We start from the raw sequence: 12,665 nt of genomic DNA, 5'->3' as shown, positions 1-12,665 counted from the left end.
TCTGACTATCTTATGGACTACCATATGACATGCTTCTTGGTCATCTGCACATTTCTATGGAGAAATGTCTATTCAAATCTTTTGCCATTTTTAACTTGGGTTGTTTGTTTTCTTACTGAGTTCTAAAAGTCCTGTGTATATTTTAGATACCAGTCTTCACTCTTTCAACAGTGTCTTTCACAGACTGGAAGTTCTTAATTTCAAAGAGTCCAACTTGTCAATTTTTTTTTTCATGGATTGTGTTCTTGATGTCCTATCTAAAACATCATCACGAAGCTCAAAATCACAGATATTCTCCTATGTTATCTGCTGGAAATTTTACAGTTGCGCATTTTAGGTTTATAATCCACTTTGCACTGATTTCTGTGAAAGGTTTAGGTAGAATCTAATCGGTGTCTAGATTTTTCTTTTTTTTGGCTTGTAGATGTCTAGCTGTTCCAGCACCATTTATTCAAAAGACTACTGAATTGCCTTTTGCACCTATGCCAAAATCAGTTGACTATATTTGCATGGGTCTGTTTTTTCACTCTCTATCCTGTTACTTTGATCTATATGCTTATTCTTTTATCAATACTACAACCATATCTATATTACTAAAGCTTTACAATAAGTCTTGAAGTTGGCTAGTGTCAGTCCTCCAATTTTGTTGTTCTCCTTCAATACTATGTTGCTATTCTCTTTTCACTTTCCATATATACTTTAGAATCCGTTTCTCAAAATCTATGAAACAAACCATTGGGATTTTAACTGGATTGCATTGAATCTAGACAGATGAGGTTGGGAAGATATATTGACAATACTGTCTTCCTATCCATGTACATGGAATCTCTCCATTTACTTAGATCTTTGATTTTTTTCATGAGTTTTGTATTTGTCCTCATACAGATTTTGCAGATTTTGTTAGATTTATACTTACGCACTTAATTTTCTTTGGTGCTAGTATAAACAGTGTTTTCTTAATTTCAAATTCTAAGTGTATGTCACTAGTATATAAGAAAACAATTAACTTTTGTTTCAGGAGTTTCTTTTTTGATTCTTTGAGATTTTCTACATAGACAATTATGTCTTCTGTGAATAAAGAGGGTTTTATTTCTTCCTTACAAATGTGTACACTTTTTGTTTCCTTTTCTTGCCTCACTGCATTAGTTAGGGTCTCCAATGTGATGCTGAAAAGGAATGGTGAGAACAGACATCCTTATCTTTTTCCTTCTATTAGTGGGAAAGCATCTAGTTTCTCTCACCATTAGCTATAGGGGTTTTGTAGATGTTCTTTATCAAGTTGAGGAAGTTCCCTTATACTAGTTTGTAGAGTTATCATGAATGAATTACTGAATTTTGTCAAATGTTTTCTCTTTATCTACTGATATGAACATATGATTTTTCTTCTTTATCTTGTTAATGTGATGGATTATACTAATTGCTTTTTGAATATTAAAACAGCCTTACATATCTGGAATAAATTCTACTTAGTCATGGTATATCATTCTTTTTATACACTGTTGGGTTGCATTTTGTTACATATTTTTGCATCCATGTTCATGAGAGAGAGTGGTCTGTTGTTTTCCTTTCTTGTAATTTTAGTATTAGGTTAATGTAAAAAATTAGAAAGTATTCCCTTTAGTTCTATATCTGGAGTAGATTATAAAGAATCGGCATAATTTCTTCCTTAAATAGTTGGTACAATTCACCAGTGAACACATCTGGCTCTGGTGCTTTCTGTTTTGAGAGGTTATTATTAATTCAACCTCTTTAACAGGACTTCATTTAATAAGAATTATTCAGAATATCTATTCCTAATGTGGAAATTTTGATGGGTTTTTCAAGGACTTGGTCCATTTCCCATAGATTATCAAATCTGTGGGCACAGAGTTGTTCATAATATTCTTTTATTATCCTCTAATGTGCATAAGATTGTTAGTGATGTACTCTTTCATTTTTTATATTAATAAGTTATATCTCCTTTTTTTCTTAATTAACCTGGATAGAGGTGGGCCAATTTTATTTATTTTTTCAAAGAACAAGCTTTTGATTTTGTTGATTTTCTCTATTGATTCCCTATTTTCAATTTCACTGGTTTCTGCTCTAATTTTATTATTTCTTTTCTTCTGCTTCCTTTGGATTTAATTTGCTCTTCTTTTTCTGGTCTTCCAAATTTTAAGTTAGAAGCTTATATTATTAATTTTAGATCTTTCTTCTTCTTCTTCCCTAATTATGCACTCCATGCTATTAAATTTTCCTCTATGCCCTGCTTTCACTTCAACTCACACATTTCGGTAAGTTTCTATCAACATTTCCTTAGGTTCACTGATTCTTTCTGCTGCCATTTCAAGTCTACTGATGAATCCATCAAAGGCATTCATTTCTGTACAGCGCTTAAGATTTCCAGCATTTCCTTCTGATTCTTTCTTAGGGTTTCTGTCTCTCTGCTTATATTACCCAGCAATTCTTACACATTGCTTGCCCATGTTCTCCTTTGGATCCCTTAGCATATTAACTCCAACACTGCTGTTAACTGAGTCTTGTCCTGGTACTTGGTCTGATAACTCCAACACTGCTGCTAACTGAGTCTTGTGCTGGTATTTGGTCTCTTCAAGCTGTGATTTTTTTTGTATTTAATATATATTTTAATTTTTTGTTGAAAGTCACATATCATGTACTAGACAAAAAGAACTGAGATAGATAGGCCTTTAGTGTGGTTTTTTATTCATCTGGGTAGGAGTTAGGTGGTATTTACCGTTTCCTGTAGCTGCAGGTATCAGAAGCTAAAATTTTCTCTGGGGTCCTTGTTTCAGTCGCCCTTGCTGTCTTTAGACTTCTTCTTGAAGTCTGAGACACGCAGTTCTTTCTGCTGTATTCCCTCTTATTATACAGATGCCCTAATAGTGTCATAAGATATGGGAGGAGAGGAAGCATTCTATAGTTCTATAATTAGGTCTCAGTCTTTTTAGTGAATCTGTGCCCCTTTAACCTTCAAAAACCTTACCAGTCATTGGTTTTCAGTCTGCTCATATTTTTTTCTTGTAAGAACAGGAGTAAAAACTTCCAAGTTTCTTACACACTGAACTAGAAGCATTTTTAGCTTTTTAAGAAACTGCCAACTGTTTTCCAAAACACTTGCACCACTCTAAATTCCCATCAACAGTATATGAGTTCTAGTTAACCCACCAGCTCCGGCAGTAGGTGAGGCAAGCATGAAACCTAAGGAATAATATTTAAGGAGGCACCTACTCTCAGATTCTGGTGTCCCTTCACATTTTACACCTTAGGCAACTGACTTGTCTCTTTCTATTATTGGCCCTGTCCTTCCGATCCTCACCAGAAGGTGAAAGAGTATGTGTAGGCTTAGTATAATTTGTTCTTTAAATGTTTGGTAGAATTTAACAGTGAAACCATGTGGACCTGAGTTTTCTAACATGCATTTAGTGCTATAAATTTCTTCCTAAGTACTGCTTGAATAGCATCCCATAAATCTTGGTATTTCATGTTTTCATTTCCATTCAATTCAAATTACTTTATGATTTGCTTTTCCTCTTTGACCCATGTTCTATTTAGAAGTGTAAGTTTTGGTTTGCAATTATTTATTTTTCCACATACCTTTTTGTTATCAATTTCTAATTCAATTCTATTGTGGTCAGAAAATATACTTTGTATGACTTGATGTATTGTATTGGTATGTGTTGTGTAGCTCAGATTATGATCTTGATAAATATTCCATGAACACTTGAAAACACAATGTGTTCTTCTGTGTTGTGTGGAATGCTCTTGTGTTCTTTCAATTAAGTCAGGTTGCTTGACAGTGTTGTTTAGTCTACTATATACTTGCTGATTTTCTGTTTACTTATTCCATCATTTACTGAGAGATGACTTGAAATTTCCAACCATAATTGTGCATTCATCTACTTCCCCCAAAAAGTTTCCAGTTGTTGCTTCACATATGTTGAAGTTTTGTTTTAGGGGTATAAACATTTGGAATTATTAGATCCTTTTGATTAACTTGACACCTTTATCATTATAAAATAACCTTCTTTAATCCTAGTAATTGTCTGCTCTGAAACCAATTTTGGCCAAAAGTAATACAGCCACTCCAGCTTTCTTTTGACTGGTGTTAAGCCTGATATATCTTTTTCCATCCTTTTACTTTTGAATGTTTTGTATCTCTGTATTTAAAGTGCATTTCTTATAGGCAGCACATAGTTGGGTCTTGCTTTTTCATCCAGTCTCACAATCTCTACCTTTTATTTGGGGAGCTTAAACATTTACATTTAATGTGATTATTGAAAGGGTTAGGCTTAAGTCTATCACCTTGATGTTTACTTTCTTTTTATCTCATCCATTCTTTGTTTCTTCCTTATTCTTTTTCTGCCTTTGTTTGAGAATTTTTTTTATTCCATGTTATCCATTCTGTTGGCTTATTAGCTATAATTCTCTGATTTGTTATTTTAGCAGTTGCTTTAGGGTTTTTGCTGCTTATATCCTCAACTAGAATATAATCTGTATAATGGAGAGAATTGGTGTCCACTTTGGCCTCTTCTATAACCCTAGTTTTTAGAACAGTGCTTAGTATACGGAAGGCACTCAATAAATATCTGACCAATAAGTGGATAAAGAGGAAAGCAAAATTGTAGGTTATGAGGTTTGAGATTAGAAACCATAAAAAAGAAAGTATATTAAAGCTCATTCACTCAACAAACAGGCAGATGTTACTGTTGAAAACAGAACACAAAATCTATAGACAGTACATGGCAATATACACATATAAAGATAAATAATATTTATAGGTACTATATAAAAATATTAGGTAGTACTAAAAATGAACCAGATATTATACAGTATTAGTGCTAATAATACAGTCATATTCAGCCTATTTCCAAATCATAAATAGAACAACATAATCAAGTAAAATAAAATCAGGTAAACACAAATTAAACTTGCTAATGAGAAAGAAGGAACAATTATAAAAATATAAGTAAATATTACCTATATAAACTTCCAGTTTAAAATAAGTAAGTCCTGAGGATGCACTATAAAGCATAGTAACTACAGTCAATAATATTGTATTGCATATTTAAAAGTTCCTCAGAGAGTAGATCTTAAAAGTCCTCATCACAAGAAAAAAATGTATTTGTAACTATATATGGTGATAGGTGTTAATTAGACTTATTGTAGTGATCATTAGGAAATACATCTAAATATTAAATCACTATACATCTGCAACTACTATAAAAAATTTTTAAATCCCTGTACTATCCTAATGATTACTTTAAAGATTAAAATGGTAACCAGAACTATATTGGTAACAGCCACCTACTAAAAATGATAACCATCTCAAACTCAGCACTGTACTCAGTTCTTGCTCAGAACTGAGTTTAGAGCAACATATTATGTCTAGAGATATTAAAACTACCTTCTAGAACTAGGATGATCTATTAAATTTTCTGCCATGAATGAAACAGTTCCACATTGCTCATTTCTTAAGCTTCACACGTCACTTTGGTCTTTTTGGTCTAACAGAACCATTTTCTCCTTGGCAGGTAGGATGGGTTTCATGTTGAACATTTGCTCTACTAGAAATGTGTAATTTTGAAAAATCACTACCGTAAGAGAAATATATTTACGTGTACCTAAAGCAAAGAATTAAATACAACCCAGAACAGTAGAATATCTATGAACAGGAAAGAATACCATAGGCTCATTAAAGATTATTGGTCAAAAATCTACAATAAATCAAACTAAAAAATTTTCCATTACTTTTGACCTGACTACAACTAATTTCAAGATCAGCTATTACCTGAGAAATTTCCTGTTGATATACTGTAAAATGTTCTTTGCTGATCTGTGGGAGGTAGAATGAAGGTATGACTTCAGTGTCCACAAAGTCCAATCCCCATGTTTTTGTGAAGAAGTCAGATTCTCTTTTTGCTAATCTAGGATCATTTAATGCTGCTGGGAGATTTACTTTGGAATGATATATAGTCCATCTATGTTGATCTGTAACTAGAGATGGGGCAACACATAAACTATTTGAATCACCTGCAAAAAGTAAACAAGAGAACTCTGTAAAGTAAGTTCTGCATTTGAAAGTACATCCTACATAAAAATAAAAGTGCTTAGAGTCAACTTTTTGCAAAGCAACTAATCTCTTCTATTGCAAATGTTTTAATAAAAATCAATCAGATTAACCTTCAGCTTTCAGCATCAATTTCCAAAGGGAGGAAAAATATGTACAGGATAAAGGATATGCAAAATTTGAGGGCTGCAGTTGCAAAGTGGGGGTGAATGATAAAGAAAGTCTTTCATTAATTTCTTTCCCTAATGCACAACTCCTCTTTTTCCAACATCAAAACTCTTCTACCTTCTATTGTATATATTCTATCCTTTTAAAACTCCAGTTTTTTCACAGGTTGATCTGTTTTTTTTTTATTACAGTCAATATTCCTGGTTCCAGTATCTTTTGTTTAGTATATAATTACATGACATAAATGTTGCTATAGCATTAACCATATAAGAAAGAAAAATATATAGTCAATTCTCATTACTCATGGTAGTTTTGTTCTTTTAAGTCAATGGGACACTGAATTAGTAAATCAGTAAATTCATTCCTCCTAGGGGAAATACAGGGTTAGGTTCTTGTAAATCTGTGATCACAATATTTTCATCAATTGATCAGTACATAATCTTGTTTTTCTTGTATGTGTTTCTGTTTAAAGACACCATATTTAAATTATATTGTTCAGTCATTAACACTGAACTCATAGCTAACAAACACTACCATAACTGACATCTGAATGAATTTTCTTCATAAGGCACATTACATGCTTGTGCTTAGAAACACTAAAAGGCACTTCAGCATTACATTTGGGGAATATTTTAAACAGCCAAATCACCAACAAAAAGCACAGAAATGGAAAAAATGGAATCCTAGACCACAAAAAGAACACTTTTTACTGCATGAAACCTGAAACAAGAAGACAGAGAGTCGCCTTGTTCAACCTCAGCTGGGAACATACACATTAGGTAATACAAAATTTTCACTTTGTGTATGTCTGCAAGTGACCACAAAATTGCCACAAGTACTCATTTTGGGGCTACAAATAAGTTTTAGGGAGAAGGTAAATTTGCAAACATAGACTGCAAAGAATGAGGATTTACCACTATGTTTAACTGAAGTACTTTCAATCTGTACCTTCATTTTCAAACCTCTTTTTTCAGTTTACATAAGTAACTTCTTTTATGGAAATACATGAAAATAACTATATCTCAATTTCCCTATCTACTGTAATCTATTACTTCCAAACCTCTTATTTCTCTTCGGATTTTTTTTTTTTTTGAAGCAGAGTGAAGGTTTTATTTAAGGTTACTTAAAGAGAAAAGTGCAGCAGGCAACCTCAGCAAGGAGAGGCGCCTTGAAAGGTTTGGAGAGACAAAGTTTAAGATTAAAAGGTTATGCACTTAGAAAGTGTGGATGACCTTAGAAAGAGGAGTGCCTCTTTGGATTTTTTTAAATCATAAAATTTACTCTCTTAAGATAGGTATATGAAATTTGACTACTCATTCAAAGAGAAGACAAATCATCAGTAAAAAATCCTCAAAAAAAAGGCATTACCTGTGGGTTCCTTGGGACACACATCTGGCAGTGACTGCACAGGTCGAATGTGTTTTGTCGGATCTACCTCTTTTTTAAAGAAAACATCACTGCTGCTTCCTTGAGGCACTGGTGAAGAACTGTGGCTTGAAGCCATTGCATAAAATCACCACTCAACTGTAAATGAGCAACAAACACTAATCAAGACAATACAAATCAAAATTCATTTGTAAGTATTAAGCATCTTGCAAATTTTCTTTCAAAAATACATTATTCAAAATCCTTCAAATTATAAGGACACAATTTGTACTCTAATAATTATGAGAGTCATTCACATTTACTTTGCTAAGAAAGTTGTTTGTCCTTGTTTAAAAAGCATTCTCCCCTAAGTGAAACATCCTTAATCTTTTATCCAAAGTGCAAAATTGATACTAAAGCTGTAACCAATATATATTAAAGCCTAAAACATTTCATTCATTCAACAAGTATACTGTAATTATGCATTATAGCAAAATTGGTAAGTGTATGAGTTTTTGAAGTCTGACTGCCTGGTTCATATCCCAGCTTCACTTACCAGCAGTATAACCTTGAGGAAATTTACTTAACCTTTGTGTGCCTTACCTCACCTTTAAAAACAGAGATGAAGAGATCCCATCTCATAAATATTTTGTAAGAATTAAAGGAATGGATATATGTAGACATATAAATGGATATATGTAAACAAGTAAATAGATATATGTAAAGAATTGTGTATTATATAACAAAGTTAGTGTTCATAAATGTTATCACCACAATTATTAATACTATGTGACTGTCACTATATTAAGTGATTATAAATGTATCATTCTTCAAGGTGCTTGAAATTATACTAAATAATCAAAACAAGACACTAGGCAAAACACAAGTTAATCTATGTCTACATTTTTTAGTAAGTGGTGAAAGAATCTGTGGGGCAAGACAACATAATATAGGCTGCAGTGACAGGTAAAACTTTACAAATGAAGGACACTAAAGAATATGTATTATTTTATTATTGAAGGGTAGATAACCTTATATTGCTAAGCATATCTATCAAATAGCAAGCATTCAACAAATATTTTTCAATGAAGAATAAATAAATGAACATAAAAGAATGCTTACAGCTGAAAGGGAACTCAGAGATCACCTAGTCTGTCTCCTCCTACTAGAGGTTAAGTGTAGCATGGAGCAGAAAGACTCAGTGGCTTACAAAGGTAGACATGGTTTTTACAAATCTAAAAAAAAAAGAGCCACATAAGGAAATCTGGTGAATAGAAAAATAAGAGTAAGAAACAAAGAGCAGAGATGTAAGGGTCAGACTAGTGACAAAAAGCTCATCCACTCTAACTCCCCTCTAGTTTGGAGGAAAGCTAAAAATCACATTTCCCAGACTTCCTTGCATATATAGTTTCAGTCTTTCTGATGTAAAGGAAACATACCAATTATGCCATTCCCTGAGACAAGCTGCTAAGAAACGCACAAAGATACAGAATGTCCTCAAGTCCTGAACAGAAAGCAAACAAGGGCATGAACAAAGGTTAAGGAACACTGAATAATCGTAAGACTGTGTGGAAACTGACCTAGCTAGAGTGAAATGTTTGCACTGGGAAGTACTGACAAATAAATCATATTTACATACATACACAGGTATGGCCAGACCATTACTGGTTTTCTAAGCAATATGGAGCCATTAGAGGTTTGAGGACAAAACAGTACTATGATGAAAATATCTGGGAAAATTAATCAGGGCCTTGGTTTGAAAATCACTAGCCTGTTGCATTTATATCCATACACATTAAATGTATGGTTGTTTTTGTATAAGACATTCACATATTTAACAAGGAAGAAACATCTAAAGGATAGGAAATGTATAACACAGAATCCTGTACATTAAGTATTTGATAGACAATTCTGAATTTAACATTAAGACTGTTCAACTTTTTGTTAGTTTCAACAAATAAAATGGCTCAAATAAACACATTTTGACACTTAGGTAAGCTACAAATATATGAAAAATGTATTTATGTTGAACATTCATAGCTTAATGTCAGATAAATTAAATACTGATTCCAATAATACTATACTACTATTTCTATTTATTTTACTTACAATCATGTTGTTTTTATAGCAAAAAAAGAAAATCCTTAGGAAGCTAGAAATATTGGGGGAGGGGGAAGATGAGGACTTATAGAAAAACATTTCTAGACTCTTGGAAGTTCTTTCTATAAAGCAGGGGGCACTTTATTTACTCCTTAAAGATTCTAAATTGGGAAACATATGGAGGTTTTCTGTTTTTTCCTACATCTCTCCTACTCTTATGAGAATAAGGAAAATCTCTAGCTATAAAGGGATTATATAAAATCAGGGACAGACTACATAGGTGTGCCCCAATTTCCAACCATATGACTCTCCATATACTTTAGGAAGTGTATCTCCCCACAGTAAGAACCAAACTTTGCATTAATGACCACATAACAAGTATGATGCAGACACTTAGTAAGTGCAATCATTGGTAATAAAACATTTACTCATAAGACCTGGGTGTATAAACAAATATAGCAAATCCACATGTTCTCTAAACCAATTTTTCAGCAAAAAAATAAAAATCTTTCATTGAGGACTAAAGAACAGAAATGATGAAGCATCTTAATAAGAAAAACGATTCTTTGCTTACACTGAAATTGTCTACCAAGAAAAAAACATTAGGAAAAAAATACAGAATACAAGAGAAAAGGAAAAGCTCTAAGCACTAAACTTGGACAACATCTACTTGTATTACTTCTACTTGTAACTACCACCTAAAAACAAATTTGGCATTTAATCAGTGGTCACCTAAAATGACAAACAGCTCTACCCTTCTTTACATGGTGGTAATCTTCTGATAATTATATCAATACCATACTCAAATATTATCTTCCCTTGAAGCCTTCTTTGGTTTCTCACAGTCACTCTTTATGTATTTCTATTTTTAAACCAATTAAATTGGTGAAATTTTGGCTTTTATATATGTTTTTCCCTATTAAGACTGCTAACTTCTTGATGTTCCCATTTTCCTATGTACTCTATGTATCTAACAGTTCCTGGCATACAAATAGTATATAATAAATATTTTATAGATGAATGACATGGATGGTATATAGAACTGATAAGAAAAGAGAGATATTAGGCAACTACTAATAATCTTTGATTAGATGAGAGCATGAGTCTGGAGTGATAAGGAAAGAAACAGACTCATTTCAGAAGAAAAAATTTGCAAGTATGAGTAAATCAGACACTTGATTTTCTTTCTTGTAGCTCAAATATCTTTTCATGTTAAAAGTTTGGTTGAAAACTTCTATTAAAAGGGCCTAGAAACAATGTCATCCCATAAGCAATGAGCACACCATGTGTTCAGACCTCAGCTTCCAATACATGTATCTCCCACTTTTTAAAGGCTGTTACATACACTTCACTTTCTAAAAAGACATACATTTAGTACCTGTTTTTGCTAATAGAAAGAAATCCAAAGAGAATTTTTGCTTTTCTGAGAAAAAGGCAAAAAAGCGAAAACAGAATCCACAAACCACTATAGAGGCAGCATGCACCCCTGAGCAGCAAAAATGCTGCTGCCAAACTCTTCCCTGGGAATTACATTCAGCATCTCATTATGAAGTAACCATAGCATTGAACTATGTCTAAGAGCGTTTATGCTTTATCTCAATTTATTTTGTACATCCTTAGATATATCTTAAGATATCAGAAGCACCTAAGGGAGTTTATTTTTGGAGTCTGGGAATGCTCATTTTTCCATATAAATTAATGGTAACTGCATCTTCATTTTATGTCATTTCAGCTTTATGAAAGGTTTCATAGGTACAACTATACTTTCGGATAGTGGGAGAAACCTGTACCTTTCCCCACAAACAAACCATGGTTGTTTGAAGAAATATCTGACTCCAGACATACAGCACAGGAAGACCAAATAAATTCTGAGAACTCTAGTATCAGAAAGCAAGGAAATGCTCAAAGACCAGTAGGGTCTTCAAAAGGACAAAGGACCAAATTAAAGGGAATATGACTGGCCACATCTGGGACAACTTAAGCACTCAGAACAAAACAAACTGAGTATACCATACTGAGTAAATAAAAATGGATACATCCTCAGTGGTTCTTGGAGGGGTAGAAGGAAAAGAGGAAAAATGGGAGAAATGGGGTGAGGAAGGAATTCTCTTTTACAGAGAATGCCAGTAATAAATGTAGAAGGAATGGCTGAATTAGAAAAATCACCATTCTGTAATCAATCCCCAATGTAAAAACCAATTTAGACAAAAATCATCAATACATGCTAAGGCCATTAACTGAAAAGTAATTCAGAAACAGAAAACTCACCTGATGCCAAAGTATTACCCCACTCAGCAATGCAAAAGGAAAAATGTATCTTTAATGTATCTGGCTGTCACCACCTAAACTATCAAACTTGGCATCACTGGTAACAGTAAGTCAAGTTTATGATTCATGAAATGACAATATGAAATAAACATCACCACCTATGAAGCATTCCCACCAAAAATGTTTAACCCAATCTAATCAAGCCTCTAATCAAACCAGGGATTAATATTTTTTTTTGTCTAGTGGATTCCTTTGGCAGTATGGTTAAGTCTGCAGACCCTTTTGCCAGAATAATATTTATAATGCATAAAACACATAAGATTATATTGGACAATTATAGTGAAATACAGCTATGAAACTATCTTTTTAAAATTGTAATAACTAATTTTCTGCATCCCAGTTAATGCAATCTAACCTCAATTTCTAAGCAATGAATTAGTATAAATATTTTGAGATACCTGCAACAAACAATGTCATAAGAAATTTCTAATGGTGACAAAGTTACAGGTAGAGTTAAATATCCCTGTGAAGGGTTTCTTACATCCATAATTAAAGTAAATGGTAAAATCCAGTTAAAGCACGGTTTCTCAACCATGACAATATTGACATTTTGAGCTGGATAATTTTTTGTTGTTGTGGACTCTCTATGCACTGTAGAATCTTTAGATGCATCTATGGCCTCTTATCAACTTAATGC

The 12,665-nt window shown here is 32.9% G+C and overlaps 1 protein-coding gene across 5 annotated transcripts in view; it reads right to left on the bottom strand.

The window, feature by feature from the left end:
- Positions 1-12,665, bottom strand: part of VPS54 (VPS54 subunit of GARP complex) — a 113,237-nt gene that overhangs the window by 83,515 nt on the left and 17,057 nt on the right. For 3 of the 5 annotated variants that reach the window (XR_005055428.2, XM_017673991.3, XM_036996647.2), the window contains exons 2-3: positions 7,604-7,759; positions 5,789-6,030 (exon numbers count right to left, since the gene is read on the bottom strand). Coding sequence is in view for 4 of the 5 variants with exons in the window: in XM_017673991.3 (XP_017529480.2) it covers positions 5,789-6,030; positions 7,604-7,739 (378 nt within the window). In the remaining variant the exon portion in view is untranslated. Of the gene's footprint in view, positions 1-5,788; positions 6,031-7,603; positions 7,760-8,722; positions 8,836-12,665 lie in introns of all 5 variants that reach the window. The other 2 variants (XM_036996646.2, XM_036996648.2) reach the window with 2 other exon arrangements.

Source organism: Manis javanica, chromosome 1 (assembly GCF_040802235.1).
Source record: "Manis javanica isolate MJ-LG chromosome 1, MJ_LKY, whole genome shotgun sequence".
NCBI lineage: Eukaryota > Metazoa > Chordata > Mammalia > Pholidota > Manidae > Manis > Manis javanica.
The sequence above is the reverse complement of the archived record's forward strand: the minus strand, read 5'-3'. Positions and strand labels throughout refer to the sequence as shown.